The sequence below is a fragment of the Etheostoma spectabile genome, chromosome 7, assembly GCF_008692095.1.
Source record: "Etheostoma spectabile isolate EspeVRDwgs_2016 chromosome 7, UIUC_Espe_1.0, whole genome shotgun sequence".
Classification (NCBI taxonomy): Eukaryota; Metazoa; Chordata; class Actinopteri; order Perciformes; family Percidae; genus Etheostoma; species Etheostoma spectabile.
The window spans coordinates 30,458,841-30,481,970 of record NC_045739.1 but is presented as its reverse complement, the minus strand read 5'-3'; the positions used below and the strand labels follow the sequence as shown (position 1 = coordinate 30,481,970).

Genomic DNA, 23,130 nt, shown 5'->3' with positions numbered 1-23,130 from the left:
ACCTTAAAGGACTGCAACGTCCTCATGAAATACACACGTGGACTTCCTTTTTCCATCAATAAGTCAATATGATCAAATCATGTTAGCCTATTATTAAAAACAATGCCAAATACTTGTATGTGCTCACTTTTTCTGTTACTGAACCTCAGTTTCCGACTTCCCCTTATTTCTCCTGTGATCAATTACTAATTCTTTAGTTTACTTAACGTTCTAGGAAATGAACACAAATGCTTTTTTACCCTTGTGTCGTCCTTGGGTCCAATTTGACCCATTTTTTAAGTTTTTTTTTATATCAGAAACATGGGTTTCTCACAACCATATTACCCAAAATAACATGGATGCATGCACATTGTATGGAAGCAATACAACATTCTTCGCCGGTACATTTGATGAAAATTTGAAAAGTGTCAAGAACAATTCATTTTCAAATTTTGACCCAGAAGGACAACAAAGTCGTGGTGGACGGAAGACAACACATGGGTTAATGAGCGCTGAGCGCAGATTTTAAGTGATAAAAGTTCCCTGAGGGTGAACCTGTGTTTGTCATGACATTGTCTAACATAACTTTTGAGAACACATTGAGACCTGTTCTCTTAGAATTTTTGAATGAAAGAGACAAATCCACCTGGAACCTTCATCATCAAAAGCTTATTTACTCATCAAACTAGAGCCACCTTTTGTCCCTCCAGCAGGATGTAACATTCCCCTGAAAAGACCCACACAAACCACCCTGAAGGCCACTTGAGAGCATCTGCATTAGAATGCCTCCCTAGTGCCTGCAGGACCCGCCGATTCCCCCTCGGTTAAAAGTGTCCCGAAGAGGATAGATGGCTACCGTTCATATCATCCATCGAGCTCACACCAGAATCTGGGATTACTGTTTCTCCTTCCCTGGTCCCTGGGCTTGTTTCACCCTGTTTCCTCACAGAACGGACCTGTTGCCGGCGAGCAGTGCCGTGATGCACATTAGTGCTGACAGCAGGCCTCCTGTCAGGCCTCCCTGCCTACTGTTCCCTTGTTCCACCCCCTCTGAGCTCGCTGCATTCACACAGGCGCATGCATTGTCCTGGGATGAACTGCACCAACACGGTGGTGGCCAAACACATCTTGTGCACTCTTTATGCATGGTTAAATCCATTCCTATAACCATTTCTAATTTAATAAGCCACACAGTCACAGTATTTTTGATTAGCCCTCATGAAGTATGATGTAAACACTCTGACATGCATAGCTTTTGTCTTTTCTGCGCCATTTTCCCAGAGCTAAAAAGGCTGAGGGGATTTCCTAATAACAGCATGAGAAGTAAAGTAAAAGCATCAGGAAGCGGTGGTGATTTAATCTTAAGGTGATGATTTTATGTTTAGTTAAGCTCGTCCCACATACCAGTGGTAGCTTTTGGCAAAATCCTCACCCATTCATCTTAATTTGAAACAATCCTCAGGGGGAAGTACAGACAATGGCCCACATGTCTTATACTCTGCAAGCCATACCTCACTTTTTTTTCTGCTTAAGTGCCATGGCAATTACTTTGATGCACAATTTAAAATGATCACAACTATTCCAGAGGGTAACGCAAGAAGAGTGTGTCTCATTGATAACAAAGGAGCGGCGTGAGTTATGCCTTCAGGGGCCGCGACTCATCACTTAATGGCGGGTGAATGGTGGCTTTCAGACATTACTATCTAAAACGCATCCTTCCAAAGACTGCACACGGCGCTATCCATCATCTAAATGACATCATAAATGGTAATAGAAGATTTGAGGGCTTGCTTTACCTGAAATGTACAATTCCTTAGATCTGGTTTTAAGGTGTCTCATGGACTCTAAGGAATGCAAATGTCCAGCAGTTGTCTCTCGGCCTGTTACAGTTACAAATGATGTGGCCAGACAGTTGTTTCTTGTCTGTCAGCCATAAACACACAATGAGTAAGGCGTACAGTATGTGCCTCTACACCCAACACAGCGAGGTGTAACTCTTGTGTCACACCCAATTAGGTCACAAGTTCAGTGCTTGATCTTGCATTAAAATGATTTGGAAAAAAAATTTGGGGCCAAACTTGCTGAACCACATTTTTGCAGTTGATACAACACCGAGTTATTCTTTAATTAGCTTTCTCTACTGCAGTGTACACAGATGAAGAACAAAGAAACCGTGAACATGTTTTATTGTCTTCGAGATAGCTGAAGTTACACATGCACGCGCACATGACAGTACATTTAGGCAAACATAAGCATGATATTAATTGCACACTCGCCAAACACAAATAAATTCCCAATAAATTCCACGACACAAAGTGCTCCAATTAAATTAAAAGCTAATCAACAGACACAAGGACACAGTGACACAGCGACACCATTTTGCCACATCAGATGGATTTGTTACACTTACAATCAGTTCCCCACAGAAACAGTAAAGATTGTGATTTTTTCCCATAAGGCCCAATACATGACTGTTATGCGCTTGAGTCAACATATAGCTTTCATAAAGTTACAAAATATGTAAGTGCAGTGTGTTATACGAAAATGCTCCTTATCAGCTCTGTTAGCGTTTTTGATTTTAATGCCATATAGATGTTATTTCAATGTGAATTCATATTAACCTCTGCATAGCCACAAGTGATTTTTCAGCTATGAACTGTAAAAAATAGAACCTTTTTGACAAAGTAATTGCTTAAAGCAAAGCATGGTACTGACTATTGCCTAAGCCCAAGTGTGTTTGGTCGCAAGAACAGAGAGAAGTCACATTGAATGTCTGTAGAAAAGGTTTCACACTCCCATTGCTATACTTGTCAAGACAAAAAAATATATGTACTGTATATATATCTCAACAACTTCGCCTTTGACCATTTCAAATCGCCACATGTTCACCTGCCCCACTGTTGGTCTTTCTCACAACATGCTTTTACCCTTCATGTCACTTTTCCTTCCATTATGTAACTTCTGAACAGTAACCCAAAAAAAAGGAGTTAAAGCAATACAAGAAGAGTTGAAAGGGAGATGAGACAGAGTGAGAGATAAAGATTGAGTAAGAGCATGAAAGAGAGAGGGGAAGTCTGTACAGGGACACTTTATTGTTGGCTTTGGTTTCATTTGGCCTTCTCAGCTGCTGGAGCAACAGGGACCGGCTCTGTCTGGACCCCGGCATCTGTCGAGTTACGTTTCTGACCCTGAAATGTAAAAGGGGGAAAAAGAATTGTGAATGTTCGTTCATTCTTTTCTTTAAAGAGCCATGTCATCCATGCCGAATCTCAAATTTAACCCATTACATATGCATTTTCATTTGACTCAAGTCTCCTAGAAGCCTTGTTTTTCATGCTACTTGTGGGGACCAATTTTAACTTTAGGGCTTTGCCTATTTTTTTTTTTTTTTTAAATAATACCTTCCTATTTTCTTACTTTGATCTTTATCATTAAACTGCAGTGCTTGCAACACTGCATGGAATATGTGTCTTCTGATTCAAGTCACATTTATTAACAGTAAATTATTCAAAACCAAACCGTGCAAAACAAGTCACATGCTGTGCACTGTACTGTGAAATAGGGGCCGGGCCCAACCTTTATGAGCTGCTGCTGCCATCTAGTGGAGGTGGAACTGCAACATATTGCAAGGCCATTCACAATAATAAATGTATAAAGAGTCACTCTCGTCACCAGATGTTTGAAGAACAGCTGGATTGAGTTCCTCTTCTCCAGTTTCCTGGGCACATTGGCTGCATCGTCTCCGGCTTGGGGGGCCCCCGAGGCTGGTTTGTTGTCTACGACCGCCTCTGAGGACTTGGCTGCTGCTTTGGGTTCCTCTTTGGCTTTGACTGGCTCTGCTCCTGCGGCGGGGGCAGGGCTCGCCTTCTGGGGACCGGCAGCCTGAAAGGGTTAAACACGCACAGTCAGGAAAACAGTTCCAGTCTGAGAGCAGCCTTCTGTACAGGGACGTGCACAGACTGTTTGGGGGCTGGAGTTCATAACTAAAAAATAAATAAATACATATTTCTTTTTTTTTAATTTTTTAAATTTTTTGTTGTTGTGTTAAAATATATATATATATATCTTTTGTTGATTTATAACAGTTTTTTGTTATGTGTGTATACTGTATATATATAAATATATCTATAATATATATATTTATTTTCATTTTTTAACAATTGCTTTGTTGTGTTTATATATATATTTATTTTGTTAATTTTTAACATGTGTTGTTGTGTGTGTGTACATATATATATATATACTGTAGATATAAATATAAATACAGTATATATATAATTGTTTTTAACAATTTCTTTTGTTGTGTTTGTATATATATTTCTTTTGTTAATTTTAACAGTTTTTTGTTGTGTGTGTATATATATACTGTATATATAAATATAAAAACAGTATATATAATATTGTTGTTAATTTTTAACAAATTTGTTGTGTGTATAAATATATATATATATACTGTGTGTATATATATACACTATATATATATCACAACTCTGACTTCCTGACTGTTGGGATCTATCATTTTTTTTGTGAATATACCTACTGTCTGTCATTTTGTGCAAAAGTGATCGTGCCAACCTCTTCTGCGACGAGAACTCCAAAATCCTTCAACTTCTGATACATAGTTATTAATATGATAACTTTATTATAGTTATTCATTTTAATCAATTAATCCTAACTCCAAATTAATAGTTTAGTATATTTTATGAGACTTGCATTATTGAGCCCCACAAGAGATGACTTAGTTCACATTAAATCACATTGTTATGGCAATTATGAGATTATTAATATTTACTTAGTGATAGTTGTACATAGTTGGTATATCCAGCGTGATGGTGCCATAGGCGAAGTATCTAATTCAATTGAACCAGAACTCAACAAAGCCAGCCTAATAACTACCTGTGGAGCTGTGTGCCAACAGAAATATTGATATTATATACTGTATATGTTTAAAAGGGAGAAAAACAGCTCCCCAGAAAAAGCCCATTTAACGTCTATGTGTGCACGTGTCAGCTTCTGTATCATTACATATAACAATGTCTGAGGTGCTCCGCTTTGAGATGACATCAGATGTGACATTTGAGGTGACATTAAGATGTACACCAGCTGTTAGGATACAATGCGTCTGAGTGACTGCAACATTATGAGTGATAGTGGAAGCACCGACATGTGTTGTTATGATCTTCAAATATATTAACAAATGGAGAAAAACAACAACAGACAGTTGTTTTAGAGCAGGTGTAATTGATGAGATGACTCTGGGTTAATAATGTATTTACCACTCCAGTTGTTCTCCTGAGGAGACAAACTCCACTTGTGGAGGCTGCCTGGACTTTTGTGGTCATGTTGTCTAACAGTACCTCAAATTCACATTCATTTGTTACTTTCTGTGTAGTATTTCCAGCAAAATTCAGATATATTTTAAAAAGCCGTAAAGGTCCTTACTTTAGGCTTGAAGCGAGAAAGGAAGGAGGATTTTGAGGCGCTTTTCTTTGCTTCCTGGACAGGCGGTGGCGGTTCTGGCTTTGCAGCAGCCTCCAGAGTGCCGGCTTTTGAGGGATCCACCTTCTATTATCGAAACGGCAGAGGAGGAAATACACATCATGGTGAGTATATTTACAAATTTAAAGGCATGACCATGACCCGAAGCAGACAGAGTGAGGAAAGGAGCCACCACCTATGAAGTGAAGGGAAGAGATAAAAAGGGGGAAATATCCAGGAAGGATCAGAGCAGAAAAGGAAGTAGAAACATCTGATGAAAACCGTCCCTGTAAGAATGAAGGAGCCCAACATCATGCACAAAGTTAAAGTACGTCAATGTCTGTAATTAAAAAAGGACAAGAACATAGGAAAAGTTGTGTCTCCGTTGAAGAATTCTCTCATTTAAAGGAAAAGTTGGAGACATGGGGAAATACGCTGACTTGCTTTCCTGCCAAGAGATGAGAAGGTTGCCACACCTATGATGCAGGAAACAGTTAGCTTAGCTTAGCATAAAGAATGTAAACAGGGAAACAATTAGCCTTGCTCTGTCCGAAGGACATGAAACCTTTCTGTTATGTCATATTTAATTGGTTAATCAAACAAAGTAAAAGTGGAATGTAAAAAAAACCCCAAGAAATTATGTTTTTTATTGGATATGACCTGTTAATTAGTTAGCTTTAGAGGTGCTAACGGGAAGGTTTTGTTACCCTCGGACAGTGCGAGGCTAGCTGTTTACCCGTTTCCAGCCTTTATGCAAGGCTAAGCTAACCGGCTGCTAGCGTTTGCCATGGTGCGCTCTATTTACCTCGGAACTTGGAAGCCAGAGCTGGGAATGAAGTCACACCCGAGTTGACTGCAATCTCTTTAACAGGTCCGATTTCATTGTGGGGCAGCTCTAGCTAGCTTAGCCATCGTTAGCAATACCAGTTGATAACAACGCATTATGCTGTTTCTTTTTGCACACAAACAGCGTAACAACGTGTCCAAAGGTAGAAGCTGGACAGGACTGTGTGTACGACTCATTTAGTGAGACACAACAGAGACAGAGGTGCTAATAACTGTGTGTTACTACAGCTTTCAATACTGTTGATGCACGGAGCAGCCATGTTGGATTTTGAGCTCGGGGGTACGGCGTGGTTGTCTGACTTCCCAGTTCGGATATCCGAGTTCAGAGGGCGTGTTTGGGACTTTGACCTTGGAAAATCTGACTCTCGAGTACAAATGTAACCCATGTTTAACGCATAGAGATGAGAGTGATCTTCTAATCTAACTCAAACCGCGTTGCATTATGGGAAATGTTAAATTAACTTTATGAGCAGACGCTAATCTACTCATAACCACAAGAACAAATAGGCGCAAATGGGTAATTTAAAAAATTGTTTCCATAAGTCCAAGGTCTGACAGAATGTCACCAGTTTGTATTTTGCCTACTTTTACAAAATTAAATTATAAGATAGTACAACTAGAAGCCTGTTTTATTGAGCATAAAAACATTTTTAAGGCCGAAAGCTAATCTAATTAAATTATTAACTACACTGAGAACAAAATGATCATACGTACCTGTATGATCATTTTTGATAATAATAGTACAGCTGATAACAATAAATCTTGGCAAGAAAGCAAGAAAAGCGTGATGTTGACCTCCTCGACTTTACCTCAGCTTCCACCACTGGCGGTGGTACCTCCTCCACCGTCTGCAGGGAAGGAAACATTGTTTGTCTTCCCATGCATTGATTTGCTGTATTAAATGCAACGCATCTTAAACTCACGATGGAAATATTTTCACATGCAAAAATTGTGTGATACAATTTCATAACATCCTTCAACAAATGAATGAATTCATGAAAGAAATAGCAACCGCCAATGCCAATTTGCGTTAACTGTAATGAATGAAAGATTATTTTTGGTTCAACATAGTACTTGGTACAACATGTCAGAGGCGCCTGCAGAGTGAGGAAAATTAATAATTAATATTCCCGAGCCCTTCCTGCTGATTTACCTGCTCTTCTACAACTGGCTGTGTCACCTCCTCCGTTGTCTCATGTGGTTCAACCTTATTTTCACTCTGAGCAGATGCAAATTAGTCAGAACACGTGGGGAAAACATGGAGTTTAGAAGATAGTCATGTGAAGTAAGCAGAGGATCTGAAAATTGCTCCACATAAATGTTTTTAAATTGTTAAATGTAATTGTTTCTATGGAGATTGCCACTTATTAAGCCCCTTGATGGTTTTTTGGCAATTGTCCATGGCATCTTTTTGTGAAACACATAACACTGTTTTAATGTTTGGGTGGTGAACATAAAATAAACAAAAAAAAGATTGAAAACTCTCCTTTGATTTACCTGGACTTCTACAACTGGCTGTGGCACCACTGGTGTGTCCTGCAGAGCAAAATGACTTTTTTAATCGGAAAAGATGCAAATTATGATGTCCATGTGAAAGTGATTTGATTTGCTACAGCATGTCTGTTCCAAGGGCAGGGGGCGAGGGGGGGGGGTGGCTTCTAGGGCTCCAGCCCCGAATGTTTTCTCAAAAGTTATAAAATAATTTCTCCTCAGTCTCTCTGACTGGCAAATCAACAGAGCAACTGTTCTATTACTGGGGAAATACTGCCTGCTATTCTGTGAACTCAAATCTAAATTTGTTTTTTTAAAAGGTCCCATGGCATGAAAATGTCACTTTATGAGTTTTTTTTAACATTAATATGTTGGCCCCTAGCCTGCCTATGGCCCCCCAGTGGCTAGAAATGGTGATAGGTGTAAACCGAGCCCTGGGTATCCTGCCCTGCCTTTGAGAAAATGAAAGCTCAGATGGGCCGATCTGGAATCTTGCTCCTTATGAGGTCATAAGGGGAAAGGTGACCTCCCCTTTCTTCAAAAGCTACAGACTCAGAAATAGCACATACTAAGGAAAGTTTATTGTTGGACTGGCTCTAGTGGCTCTAATTCTACTCCAAGGCTGAATTTTGGGAAAGAGACTTCAGATACAGTATTAGGGACCACTAAGGTCTATATAAAAGAGACTTCAGATACAGTATTAGGGGACCACTAAGGTCTATATAAAAGAGACTTCAGATACAGTATTAGGGGACCACTAAGGTCTATATAAAAGAGACTTCAGATACAGTATTAGGGGACCACTAAGGTCTATATAAAGAGACTTCAGATACAGTATTAGGGGACCACTAAGGTCTATATAAAAGAGACTTCAGATACAGTATTAGGGGACCACTAAGGTCTATATAAAGAGACTTCAGATACAGTATTAGGGGACCACTAAGGTCTATATAAAAGAGACTTCAGATACAGTATTAGGGGACCACTAAGGTCTATATAAAGAGACTTCAGATACAGTTTTAGGGGACCACTAAGGTCTATATAAAAGCATCCAAAAAGCAGCATGTCATGGGACCTTTAAGATTAGTTTTTGCTGTTTAAACCAAATTCCTATCCTTTATGTTATGTAACTTAACAATACTAACACCAGACAATTTTTGTCTGTTTTTTAAGTGGCAGAAGTGAAGATAAGTGAAAATAAATCATCCTCATGTGTTGTGTTCTGGTTTCAGAATGATAAAGAGAGTTGGAGAATGACAACTTATGACAAAATAGGATGTAAGTTTTACAGCATGATTTATTTCCCTGGCAACTATCATGTTTTCCCCATGTAATGTACAGATGTGGAGGCAATCTTTTGTCAAATGGCTTGAAAAATAGTGCAGATAGCTAGTATACACGGAGCACGACCCAGGACCCTCCCTAGGTTTGGGCTGACCCCTGAACGTTTCCGACATCTGGCTCCGCCCCTGCTGGAATCCTTGATTCAAAAGAAGACCGTCTGTGCTTGTTTGTGGAAAGTCTATTAAGAACAAGACATCTGAGAAGATGGAGCATGCTCTCTAGTTTACCTGGACGTCTACTGCTGGTGCATCTTTGATTGTCTGCAGAACAGTGAAGGAATTCTCATTGTTAGTAATAGTAGCCATCAAGACGGACAGGAGATGTCCTCAAAAGAAAAGGGAAAGTTTTAATCATGAAATACTTAATTTGTTAGCATGGTAATGGATGCTGACTCAAATGAACAGGTTAAAGGGATAGTTTGGGAAACAGTTTGACACTTTGGGAAACATTTATTTGCTTTCTTGTTGAGTTAAATGAGAATGTTAATACCACTCTCAGAAAGAAAGTGGTATTGATCTTCTCATCTACCTCTAAAGCAAGGAAGCAAAATATAACATTTTAAGGACTGTGGTAGAAACATTGGTGCTAACATGAGGCTTTTTTCCAGGGAAACCTATAAGTCATGCTGTTGGTATTATTAGGCCTACATGCCTTCCTGACCAACCGGTTCTCACTCCCAGCTCGTCAAATACAGATGCTTGGTCCTCGTCTCTCAGGGTCAGAAAAGCCCCCTAGAGGGTCTGTATGGAGCTCAACCGAGGCGCTGTAAGACGACGTAGTATTCGACAATAGCGAGTAGAATGAAAGATCGAAATTCCGCGTAGGGAGATTGGTTGGGGTGGTGGGGGATGGGTCAAACAACACAGGACCTTGGGGCGACCTCTAGCTCACCCGTTAGAGTGTGCGCCCCATGTGGGCTGAGTCAAGCCCAGGTTTGAATCCCTTTGCTGAGTGTCTGCCCTTCGCTGTCTTTCTCCCCCCTTTCCTGTTTATATACTGTATGCATCTAATATGGGGGTGGCAGAAGCTCAGTCCGTAGGGACTTGGGTTGGGAATCGGAAGGTCGGAGGGTTGCAGGTTCAAGTCCACTTACGGACCAAAGTATGGTGGTGGATAGAGAGATGACAGTTCATCTCCTTGGCACTGCCAATGTGCTCATGAGCAAGGCACTGAACCCCCAACTGCTCGGGGCGACTTTCCATGAGCAGCCCCAGCCCCCCCACCCCACTCTGACATCTCTCCATTTAGTGCATGAATAGGTACTGAGCATGTGTGTGTAATTCAGGCCTGTGTGTTATAACAACAGAATGTAAATTGCAATTTCCCCTAATAAAGGATACAATAAATAAGTAGCCCAAAAAATAATCCCAAACAATCTAATCATATATGTTGCGTTCTTTTATCGCATGTCACTTAAACATACATTTTTTTTAACCACACCCACGATTACCCTGCACATTGAAAAATGACAAAACGGTCGCGATCCAGAGCATCAATGGTGTAGCCTACGTGAGAATATCCCACTAACGCTGATGTCCATATACCCAAATTTAAAAACTGCCCAATGACACGCAGCAACATGCTTTCCATTTTATCTTTGATATATTTTGAATTGTCAATTGTTTTTTTCTTCTTCACATTATAGATAGATAGATGGATATGATGATATGAAGTGTTGCAGCAGCGAAATATGAGACACACAGCACACATACAGAATATACTGTACATGAAATATTAGGATGCATATGCACAGTACAGTAGACCCATTACAATACATGAGACTACACCACCGCATAGCGTCAAAAAGGAAAATATCGCCGTGGATGGGACTACATTGAATAACTTTAAAGTGCCTCTGTGACTGAGTGAGACGTTAAAGGAGATTTTTTGTGTCATTAGCAAATTTTTTTGACGCACTGGGAGTCAGTCCCGATTTAGTTTTTTTGAGAACAACCAAGCCTGAGTCTCCTGGATGGGGTTCAAAGCAGGATGGAGTACACAATTGCTGCGTGTTCCAATTTGGAGACAGCATATTGTTCGGTTTCTGCCACCTCCAGACAAACCAGCTCTTGTTCAGTTAGTAACAGGATGAGTCAGTTTGAGAATACGATACTCTACTGTACCGCTGCTGCAGCCTGGGCCTTGGCCGGGGCTTTGCCTCCACTTGCTGAAGCACCCTTGCCTTTGGATGCCTTGACACCTATCAGTACCTCAAATTCACATATGTCACACTACGTTATAATGGGATTTCACTGTGGAACATGCACTCACTGAAAGAATAACCATCCCTTAAAGTAATGATCTCCAGTTTGCTGTTTGTTTACCTTTGGACTGAAGAATTTGCTCAGAGCGACTCTGGCTGATTTCCTTTTTGGGGACTCGGCTTCCTTCGCAGCAGCTTTGGGTTCTTCTTTGGGGGTGGGTTTGACAGGTTTGGCAGCTGGTTCTCCCTTGATTTCCAGTCTCGGTGGCTCGGGAGGAGGTGGTGGCGGGTAAGACATTCCTTTGGGTGCTGCGGGCGGCTCAGATACTTGTGCAACCTATTCGAGAGAGAGAGAGAGAGCTTGGTTTGGAAAGGAAACTGTCCACATGGGCATCTTAAACAGCAAATATGTATTTGTATGGGATGTATGATAAGATTAATGCACAGCAGTGATCAATTAAGCTTAGCAACTTTCTTTTTCATTTAGTTCTGGGTTGCGTTCCTGTGTCCCAGTGTATTGTTTGGTAATTGCATAAATATTGAATTAGTGTACAAGGCAATATTACCAAATAAAATCATTTTCTGGAGGTTAGCTCATTTATATGTCCAATGAACATATTCTTTCTAAGGGAAATATAAACAAATGAAATAACTTAATGGGCAGTGTGCTCACAGTAGTGGTAACTGCTGGTTGGGTCTCCATCTGGGACTATTAGGCAACAGAAAAAGGAAGCAGTTAGAGATATGAAGTGAAACTGAAGCAAACAAAGAGCTGCCAAAAAAAGCCTGCGCACATGTGCGGTATATTAGGGGCGTGAACATCTGGACACCTCACGATTCAATTCTGATTCAGAGGCCAACGATTCGATTCTAAACTGATTATCGATGTATCTTGATGCAACAACTTTTCCTAATGTACATTTCCATGTGTGATTTTAAAATGTACACATATACGTCTGAGTTTGTTAGATATTTGCCATATACAGTATTTGTCACACACACGTTGACATGTTTTGTCTACTGAGGTTTTTATTGTGTAGTCATTCCATGCTTAAGCCTTAAACATGCTGAGTCACCTTCTGTCTCAGTGATCTTCCATGTCAGAGGCTGAGTCATGTTTAAAGGAGGAGAACATGAAACGTGAGGTGGTCATCTATCTATCTATCTATCTATCTATCTATCTATCTATCTGTCTATCTACATACTGCATATATATATATATATATATATATATATATGCATATATATGCATATACTGTATATATTACATACATGCATATTTTATTTATACACGCATATATATACATATATGCATATATATACATATATATACACATATGCATATATACACACAGATATGCACATATATACATATATACACATATCCATATATCCATATATCCATATATACACACACATATACATACTATGTATACACATATATACACGAACATATGTATATATACTGTATATATACATATATACACATATGTATATACTGTGTGTATGTATTCTGATTTGTGCATGTCTTTTAAATAAAAATCAACACATTTAAAAATAAAAGAATTTAATTAATACTTTTTTAATAATCAATTATTAACTTATCAGAATCGAACATCAAATTGTTCTAGAGAGAATCTCCATCTAAGAATTGATTTCTTCCCCACCCTATTATATATACAGTATATAATATATATATATATATATATATATATATATATATATATATATATATATATATATACATATGTATATATATACATATTGGTATTCTATTTGGAATCAATGAGATTGTACATCCAAGCAGAAATAGAATAATCAACAGTATGATCAATATATAATCAACTAGTCAAAAAAAGTTCACTGGTAGCACTTTGCAAACCCAAAACAAGCATGATATAACAATGGATAATGAAATAAAATCAAACAAGAAACTGAAATCCATTATGAACAAACCCACCCTAGTACCGTCATCATCAAATAATCGCTGAGCATGTGTTATATGTGATGTAATATTCATAATCATCTGTTCACCTGGTCTTTTGTGGCACGAGGAGTAGCTGTTTCCTTTTTGGTTATTTTGGGAGGCACCTGTGCAAAAATGGGGGGGAAAAACAACTGTCTTCAATGGCTTTTATTCCTGTCAGACAAAAAGAAAAAAAAAACTCCAAATGTTTAAGGTGTGCATTATGTTATTTCATATAGCTCCCTGGCAAGTGTAAAGCAGACTCAGCGTATATAGCTGATGTAACAGGAACAGAAAAAAATAACGATTTAGATAAAACAGAAGCCTTTCATGAACGCAGACATAGGCCTTTATGATAAGCTCAGTGAGGACCACTGAGGGCCCGGACAGAGCACATACAGTACATGGGCTGTCATTGTGACGGCCATTGTGCTCCGGAGATGGCGTAGGCCTGCCCTCGCTCAATCTTCACAAATCTCGACTTCCAACTCCACAGGCCTCCCTTGTGAGCTCACACTATGGGTTGAACAATAGGCCACCACATTCCCGCATGTTCAGAGACTTGATTAGCATGGGGCTAGGGCAATGGTAACTCTTTAAAACGGCAGGAATCCAAACGACAGCACGCCCGAAGAGGAAACACAATAGCTGCTTGTTGAAGTTTTTCCATCAGGCGCTGTCATCGTGACAGATTTTGTTGTAGATACCTTTACTCAGAACAGAAAAATAATTTGCACATCTGAGACAGGTGTGTCGGAAGGGGACGAGTAGGTCAAAAGTTGCATAGAAACTCCGGCACACTCTCTGTCTTGCACAATTACATTCATTAATGGCAATGCCAAGTCCTCAATCAGGCCAAAAAATCAATTAAAGTATATAAATGTATCTTTGCAAGTTAGAAAGTCAGCTAGAGTTTCTTTGCCAATGGATACATTTACTGCAAACACCTCAACCTAGAATAAAGTAAATTTGAATTATATCATTTTCACTCTTGAATCTGTTATCAGTGATCCCTACATTAGCCAGCATAATGCAAAACATATTGACTTTAGCGGCTTTAGAAAAAACTCAATTGTAGCTGTTAACAAGGGTGGATTCGTTTTTCACTTTCTATTGCAGGTTTTTTTTAACTTTATTTTCCCGTGCAGTCTAATTTTACAAGCAATTTGAAATAGCAAGTGCATGTAAACCACACAAATAATGCCACTTACTAGTGTTTTGAAGAAGTTCATAACTGGATTCTCTTCTGGGTTACTGTCCTTTCCGTTGTCACTTTCAGGAGCTTTTTCTTTCTCGGGACCCGGGTCTGGAGTCACGCTCTCTGGCACCGTTGCTGATTCTGATGCTGCCTCCTATACACCATGACAAAGAATTAGCCTTTGAGAATGATGTTAGAGCGGCACAGCTGATAATGCAAGCAGTGAGTGTCTTAATCGCAGCATTGAGATGGGAGCACAATTCCAACCATGCCTCTGCCTACTCGGGGCACTGTCAACAATCAGCCTTTTATTAATGTGTGTGTCCCACCCCTCACTCATTGATATTCAACAATGTGTGAGAGTTATGCCCTGAGAAATGTCAGGAAACTCAAATACCTTGCTGTGTGTCGATGGCGGGTATCTATAAAATACAAGAATTGGCCAACTCTGATTTTAAGATTAATTTGAATCTGTTCACTTCAGTTTTCATTCCGATTCCAATTTCACATTCCTTTTTTTTTATTAAGTCACTACTTCTTTCATTTCTGAAAGCAGATATCAATTGTAACTAAAGACAACAGAATAAATAGGTAATGAACAACATCATAACTATAGATGTTTTTTTTACTGTAAAAAGTTTCAGCATTTCCCAATGTTAGCTTTATGTTGGTATTCAGTGCCTAGAATACGTTTACACCCATGCTAAAGTTGATTAAAAAAAGGAATAAAAAAAGATACTTTGCAAATTGATCTTAATGCCTTAATTCGAAAAATTTAGGAAAATCCAACCTTTAAAGGACACCAATTGTCTTTATGAATGAACAATGTATTGTAAATAAATAAATGTTCTTCCTTAAAATAATACAGGGGGCATAAGTATATACCCCCCATGTTAAAATACAGGGGGCATAAGTATACACCCCCCTATGTTAAAATACAGGGGGCATAAGTATATACCCCCCTATGTTAAAATACAGGGGCATAAGTATACACCCCCTATGTTAAAATACAGGGGGCATAAGTATACACCCCCCTATGTTAAATTCCCATAGAGGCAGGCCCATTGTTATTTTTAAAGGCCAGTTATTTCATAGATCAGGATACTATGCATCCTGATAAAGTTACCTTGGCCTTTGGAATTAAAACAGCCCCCCCCCCACACACATCATCACATGCCCTTCACCGTACATAGAGATTGACAGGGTTTTAATTCAGTTAGCTTAATAGCTGGTTTGATTTGCATTGAGCCCATGCCTATCTCTAGGTATGGTGAAGGGTATGTGATGATGTGGGGGGGGGGGGTATTTTAATTCCAAAGGCCAAGGGAACTTTATCAGGATGTATAGTATCCTGATCCATGAAATAACTGACCTTTAATAATAAAAATATGCCTGCCTCTATGGGAATTTAACATAGGGGGTGTATACTTATGGCCTCTGTATTTTAAGGAAGAACATTTATTTATTTACAATACATTATTCATTCACAAAGAAAACTGGTGTCCTTAAAAGGTTGCATTTTCCTAAATTATTTGAATTAAGGCATTACGATCAATTTCTAAAAGACGTTTTTGTTCCTCTTTTTAGTCAACTTTAGCATGGGGGTGTAAACTTATTCAAGCCACTGTATAACATTGGTGGAATGCAACTAAGTACATACAGTATATTCAAGTACTGTACTTATGAAACTAATGTTGAGGTACTTGTACTTTACTTGAGTCCTTTCTTTTTATGCCGCTTTCTACTTCTATTCTGCTACATTTCAGAGAGAAATGCTGAGTTACACTTTACTTGAAGGTATCCATATAAGAGTGACATGACACTGTCATCAACGTGTCATAAAACATAAACAAGTCATAACATTTATGACATAACAGTTCTTTTAGTAAGTGACATTGGGTTTTGTCTTGACAAGTTATGGTTAGGGTTCTTGTGTCATGACTGGGTCACGTGTTCATGATAGTGTAATGTCATTTTTATGTAAAAAAACTTTAAGTGTTACAAGATATTGTACTTTTTGCACCACTAAATTAATCTGCCAGCTTTAGTTACTATTTACTTTACACATTAAGATTTTTGCACACAAAACACGTATAAATTTATTATATTATATATATAAACTGCCCAACAATATAACGGCCTACAAGTCCAGCTGAAATGATTAGACCATTAAATACACAACTGTTGGCACTTTCTACAATATTGGGATTTTTCTGCATTGAGTACTTTTACTTTTAATACTTTAAGTACATTTTCCTGATGATACATACTTTCACTTAAGTAACATTTTCAATGCAGGACTTTTATGTTTACAGTGTGGTGTAGTACTTTTACTGAATACTTCCCCTTCACTGATATATAAAAACAGTCACTTAGCATTATTATAAAACACAAATCAGTTTATAATCCAATTATTATCACATGCTATTAAACACACGACATCTGAAAGTGTTTTTCCAGGACAAAAGGTCAGACAATTCCACTGCCGCTCTTCTTTTGGGGACCATATGAACAGTAACAGTGATACTGTAACCAATTGAAGATAGCTTTAAACCACCAAGCCTATATGTTGATCCTTCAACAACTGAAATACAAGCGGACTTAGCAACCTAACAGCTAAAGCTTCCATGTCTGTACTCGTGACACTCTGTGAGTCTTATGTCGCGTTCCCACTCGATTCATCCTCTGCCTTGTCTTCAGCCTCTCCATGGGGGGTGACCTGTGGCGCTGCCTCCTCTGAAGTCCCACGGTTACATTCAGCTGCAACAATGTCTTTTGTGATGATTTCTTCAACAATGCTCTCAAGAACAGCCTTAACACATTCTGACACAGACTCATCTGAAGTTGCATCTTTACAGTTTTCCTCAATGGCAGCAAGTGGTATCTCGTCTGCAACTTCATCTTCAGTTGTCTCAAGGAGGACGACCAGAATGTTGTTTTTTAATTCAGGCTCCACAGAGACAAAGTGAGTGGAATCAGTTGGCACTTCGGCTGTGGCGATGTTCTCCTCTACGAGTTCTTCTTGGACCGAAACGCAAGGTTCAGATTCTTCTGTGGCAGCTTCCTCAACTATGTTTTCAGTAATGAGTTCTCCAGTAAGGGGCACAAAAGTGCTGGCAGTGATCACCTCTTCTTCCAGGGGGATGCCGTTATCCAGTCCAGGCTCTGGAGGAGTGTTAGCGGTTAATTCAAATTCTAGAGAGAGGGCGTCGATCGCTGCCTCCAGTGTCAGCTCGGCGTCGTCTTTGAAAAATAAAGGACTTAGTTCTGCTTCTTCAAATGTGTCTTGCCCCACATAAGTTATCGCATCTACCCCAACCTCGGCGTCCTCGTTTGTAGTCATAACTTCTAGAATCGATTCAGTGTCTTCAGGAAGGTCCTCGATGATGATAAAGTCATCGGGAGGAGCCTCCACAGTGATCATTTCTTCCTCAGGACATCTATCACACTCCCGCTCATTGTCTTCACATATTCTTTCAACTGCAACAGCATCATCAGGGGATACTTTTTCATGTGCAGGTTCCACCCTGACTAGACAGACTGGCACCAGAGGGACAGGAAGTTCCTCTACAGGCATGTCTTTGTTCACAGGTGTGGGGTTAGGCTCCTCACGAACAACCTCTGAGATTGTTTCCATCGCCGTAGTCGCTGGCTCTTGGCCTGGGGAAGGAACACCATTTGCTCCGCTGGCCTCAGGAGTCGCAGCATTAGACTCAGGTTCAGCGGTTTTAATCAGCCCCACATAGGCTGACATGTCTCCAGCTCCTTCCCCATTGTCTTCAGTAATGATTACATCTGCACTCCGATCTGCAGGAGAGTCAGTGGATTCAGAAACAGCGTCGAAAACCACCTCAACACACTCTGCCACCACCATAGGAATGCTGTGAAAGACCTCCAATGGCACTGATTCCTCAATGTTATCTTCCTCTGCATCTATTTCATCTTCTATAATTGATTCTTTTGGGTTAGATTCTGGTTCTGCAGCAATTCCCAGCTCTGTTTCATCACAGCCATTCACAATCTCTTCCTCAGGATCGATGTGGCCAGTAACTGTTGCCCAGTCCGCTCTGTACACGTTCTCCATGTCCATTTCTTCACCGATGTTCCCAGCTGTGTGGCTGTCCGGGGGCTCATCATACACCATCTCAGCTATGACAAAGGATGACTCATTCAGGGGATCTTCTTCAGTTGCTTTGGTGGTTGTATCCTCATCATCATCCTCACCGGTTTGCGTTGAAATATCTGCTTGACTTCCTCCGTCCATTTGCGTTGATGTTTCAGTTTTTGGCTGTGGATATTGGAAGTCCTCTCGGTGCACAGTGACGGTCACGGTGGCAGCTTCCGCTCCACTCGAGGCCGACCCCTTTATCGTAAAAATCAACATTTGTGTTTAGATAAAATACACTTGTTTTTTTTGGTTTCCCGGGACACATATGCAAACCATGTGCTTGATCACACTGACAGCAGACAGATAAGAAAAATCTCTCAGTGATGGAATTGTTTAGTGATTGCAGAAATTATTTCTTTCTCGTTTTTGCAGTGGTTTATGTGCTGCTTAAATTGTCTTATTTGACTGACTGATTATCCATGCAACTTTATGCAATTTGGCAGGCGTATTGCTTAATAGATTAGATCAAAACAAATGTTTTCTATGTTCTCTTTACTATCAACAAATCCCATGAAAAGACCAAACCCAACAATGTATTAATCCCTTCTCTCAATGCTTCCTGTCATCCTTACCCTGCTGCCTGTAACACTATAGCCCAAAGATGTAAATCTTCAAAAATGGCTCAAAAATATACTTTTCTAAAAGATCTGGGCACTGTATGTTTTGGCAATTGCTACTAAAACAGGAGTCAGTACTGCATTTGTAAGGACTTTATTTTCATTTGTTACTCAGTGCATTTCCAGTGGAATTGAGTCAAAATAAACTGCATTGCCCATGTTCATTATAATGAAGGAACAAGTCACCCAGTGCAACAGTGAGGCTTTGGCGACACAAATAATGGAATGGGATATGTTGAAAATAAGAGGAATATAGAATATCAAATACGCAGAAAATGTGCACTCACCGGCTGTGGATTGGTGGCAGGAAGACTTACATCCGTTTGGTCTTCATTACCTTTCTTGACCTCTTTCTTATGAACGATGGTTTCAGGGAGTTCAGGCTCTGTGGCAAGTTCTAAAGAGAGGGGCTCGCCAGTTTGCTGAATCACGGTCTCAGGGTTAACTGAATAACAAAATATCTGTTGTCAACATGTGAACATAAGGGTTGGCAATACATGACTGGAAGCTGTAGTTACCAAACTCACTGAAAATCCTTTAAATAATCTAACTAGCACAAGAAAAAAAGTAGAATTGCTATTTAATTCCTTTTTTAATGTGTGGATCAAACTATTCATCACAAACTTAAAACCTCTCACTGATCACTGTTTGCTGTATTCTCGGGTCGGGTGGTTCTCCCTCTCCATTCGGCGTTGGATGCACTGGCATCTTTTTATTTATAAGGCAGTATTAGGACTTCTTCCTCCTTATCTGAACACTTATATCTTCCTGAGGTCTGCAGGGACATGTCACCTGTCCTCACAGGATCTGGTTTTATTGACAGTCCCTGACTTTGGCAAAAAGGCTTTTCATTTTGCAGCGCCATGTGCATGGAATCAGCTTCAGAATGAACTCCAGTTGAAGGAGTTGGTCTCACTTTAGTCATTTAAAGGCTTTTTAAAAGGACTTGCAGAAAAGGCAGTCTGTATGTCCCTGTTTTTAAATTGATTTAGGACCCAAGTTGAGTGAAAATGTGTCTATGTATTTACCTGGAAGTGTCTCTGTGTCTATGGACACTCTTGTAAAACAGATTTTTAATCTCAAGAAGTTTTTTATCCTGGTTAAATACATGTTTGAATGAACTATTAATTCTTTATATTGTCAAAGTCCTGATGTCTGTATTGTGAAGTCCATGCTACAATAATTATTCTCATCTGACAATTACTTATCTGTGTGCATCTGCTTTACCAAAAAAGTGTACAGCTGTCAAGGACTATTAGATAAATATCAGTCTAGATTTGAATGTTAAACTCCTTGCATATGACATTTAACTAATGCATGATCGTGCAATGGTCCATGAAGTAAACATGAGCCAGTCGATGCTGGAAAGTGACATTAGCTCTATCTCCAGAGTCAACATTAGCCCTTAAACAAACTCAGGTGCCAGTGGGAATCCTTCAGCAGAGAAACAAACCACACCACGACTGGTCGAATAATCGCTCCTCGTCAATGTCTCAGACTACGCCTAGAGTTTACATTAAAAGCCTCAAGGCACTGTCCAGCTGTGAGTCACTGTGTGTACAGAGCCTTGTAAAAGTCCAAAGGACTAATCCAACATAAACATGGATAGATCAGCTGATTCTGTCTGTCAGGGACTGATGTACAGTATTTTTCCAGAGAGTAAGACATGATCAAACAGAGATAAAGAACAGTAAGAAATAAGCTCGGGAAGGGGAAGTTTGGGGTCCTCTGCTGGAGCGACCCAACCCTGGAGAAGTGGATGAAGATGGATGGATGGATGAATGAAAAATATGGCTCAGTCCTTGCATGCGGCCCGGATTTGAACCCGACCCGAGACCCTTTATTGGGTGTCATCTCTTTTCTCTGTCTCACTTCCACTGTTCTGATAAAGGAAAAAGCCCTCAAAAATATCTTTATAGAAGGTCAAATCTTCTTCTTGTACTCAAATTTTCCAAATTTAGAAAAAAGAACTCCATAGTGACACTGTATCTGCATTCATAGCCTATATTTATATTCCCAGTTAAATCTTTATCATGTATTAGTAATTTAAAAATCTCTCTCACCAGCAATCTTCAATCCATTTGATGTGATGTTTGCAGAGAGGCCGTTCACTGATCCATTACTATGCTTCCCAGAAATATTCCCATTCTAAAAAACATAAGACATATAGATCTGTGTTAACATTATTTACAGTGGGGTACATTTCAATAGAGACACCGATTTTGACTTAAAAATACATAGAGGGATCTAAATTCTGATCCAAGAAGAAACTGACATCTATTCCATGTGCATTGTACAACTGATTCAGAGGCTGCAAAGATAGATCCTGCAGGTATAGCATAACAGGTGTTGTGTGTAACTTTTCATAAGATTGTCACCTCTGTCAGCTCGCTGTCCTTGGAGTTCTCGTTTCCCATGTTTTTGCCTAGTCGAGACCTTCAGACACAGGCTTTTCAACTGGCGTTCAACTGAAACAAAAAGAGGACACAAATATGGTTTTGTAGTGTTGTTTAAGTGATCTGTTCATGCCTTGGTTCGGCATTGTCTTAACTTTAGTACCCTCCTAATAGCTTACCGGGTTACACCTTTGCAAGTCAAGCGATATCCACCTTAAGAAAAAAATACAGAAACAGTCTGCCACCGTGTCAGCCAGATGCGCTCGCTGCTCCTACTGCACCGAACTGTGTGTATAGGCAGTTAAGAGTGTGTATACACAGTGTGTGTGCTTTAAAATGGGTGGGACCGTTTTTTAAGTAATCAATTGGATTTTGTCCTGCGAAGAGCCCACTATCCGCCCAACAGAGCGTCGGTGCTCTATAATAAAAGCTCATGATTAGCTCATGGTAATCTCTCTCTTAATTCTCTGAAAATAGACTGACATGATCATTGTGTGTTTACACTCTACTCAGTCACACTCTGATTAGTTGCTGCAGCTCACTTTTTTTTGACAAATGTAGCTGTGAAGTAACAGGATGTGTATTGAGGATATTGGCCTGGCACACTTCCACACGGCAAAAACAAAAACTAATGTGTTTGCACTCAGGGGCGTAGCACAATATTCTGGAACCTGTAGAAAGGCATTCTCTGTGGGCCCCTCCCCCGCATCCACAGCTATTCATTCCAGCATCTTTTTGGGCCCTCCTCAAATTAGGGCCCTGGGAACTCAGTCCCACACCACTGTTTGCACCTAGAACACTGTTGTGTTAACCCTCATGTTGTCCTCGGGTCAAATTGACCCGTTTTCCTATATCAGTGTTCTTCTTAATTACCCAAAATAACATGATTGATTCCACACAACGCTCTTTGGCAAGCACAAATCTCTACTTTCATTAATTTGGGGGCGTCTTATTCAATTTTATAGCATTAGAAAAACATTGAAGTGGTTTTGAAATAGTATTGAGTAAAACTTGATATTGTAGTGTGTGATTATCCATCAACATACATTCCTTTAATTTTAGTCTAAATACTTCCTAATTTCTGCTTTTCTAACTCGAACATTAGGTATAATTTCCTATAAATGTGGTTTATTGACCATAAATTCCAAAAGTAACTGTCAAACTAAAGTTAATTGGTGGTGTTGAAAATGTCAAAAAAAGTGACAATGAAAAAAGCATCAAAAAATCGGACAAAAACGTGAAAAAAATGTTTAAACATTGATAAGAAAGCTTCGGCAAAAGTGTTGATTTTCAGAAAGGTTGATGTGCACGTCAGTATGATCAGAGTATTTACAGATTCAGTGTATTTTAATAGTTTTTTTTTTTATTGCTAAGCCACAGTGGGCACAACTGGAGTCCCATGTGCAAAACTTTGACTCCAGTCAGCACAGCAAGTTGGCTTTTT

At 39.5% G+C, this 23,130-nt stretch overlaps 1 protein-coding gene across 6 annotated transcripts; it reads right to left on the bottom strand.

The window, feature by feature from the left end:
- Positions 1-2,148: 2,148 nt before the first annotated feature.
- On the bottom strand, positions 2,149-22,108 carry bcas1 (brain enriched myelin associated protein 1). Of its 6 annotated transcripts, XM_032521283.1 has the most exons (17): positions 21,866-22,108; positions 21,669-21,758; positions 21,354-21,438; positions 19,578-19,735; positions 14,519-14,659; positions 13,376-13,432; positions 12,015-12,050; positions 11,463-11,678; positions 11,262-11,348; positions 9,366-9,398; positions 7,801-7,839; positions 7,457-7,522; positions 7,113-7,151; positions 5,422-5,544; positions 5,256-5,336; positions 3,652-3,861; positions 2,149-3,167 (listed from the first exon to the last, which is right to left on the bottom strand). In XM_032521283.1, exons 2-17 carry the CDS (start codon positions 21,705-21,707, stop codon positions 3,087-3,089), a joined length of 1,491 nt encoding a protein of 496 aa, XP_032377174.1. In that variant the 5' UTR covers positions 21,708-21,758; positions 21,866-22,108; the 3' UTR covers positions 2,149-3,086. The 6 variants fall into 6 exon arrangements, with proteins under 6 accessions (XP_032377174.1, XP_032377175.1, XP_032377176.1 ...); XM_032521284.1 differs by lacking the exon at positions 11,262-11,348 and having other exon boundaries at positions 21,866-22,107; XM_032521285.1 differs by lacking the exons at positions 11,262-11,348; positions 12,015-12,050.
- Between the last annotated feature and the right edge of the window lie 1,022 nt (positions 22,109-23,130).

Coding starts and splice junctions, on each gene's coding strand:
- bcas1 (XM_032521283.1), bottom strand. CDS start 21,707: ATGGGAAACGAGAACTCCAAGGACAGCGAGCTGACAGAG. Junction 12,051..13,375: donor CTCGTGCCACAAAAGACCAG/GTGAACAGATGA, acceptor GTTGCCTAATAG/TCCCAGATGGAGACCCAACC. Junction 11,349..11,462: donor GCAAATTCTTCAGTCCAAAG/GTAAACAAACAG, acceptor TGTGAATTTGAG/GTACTGATAGGTGTCAAGGC.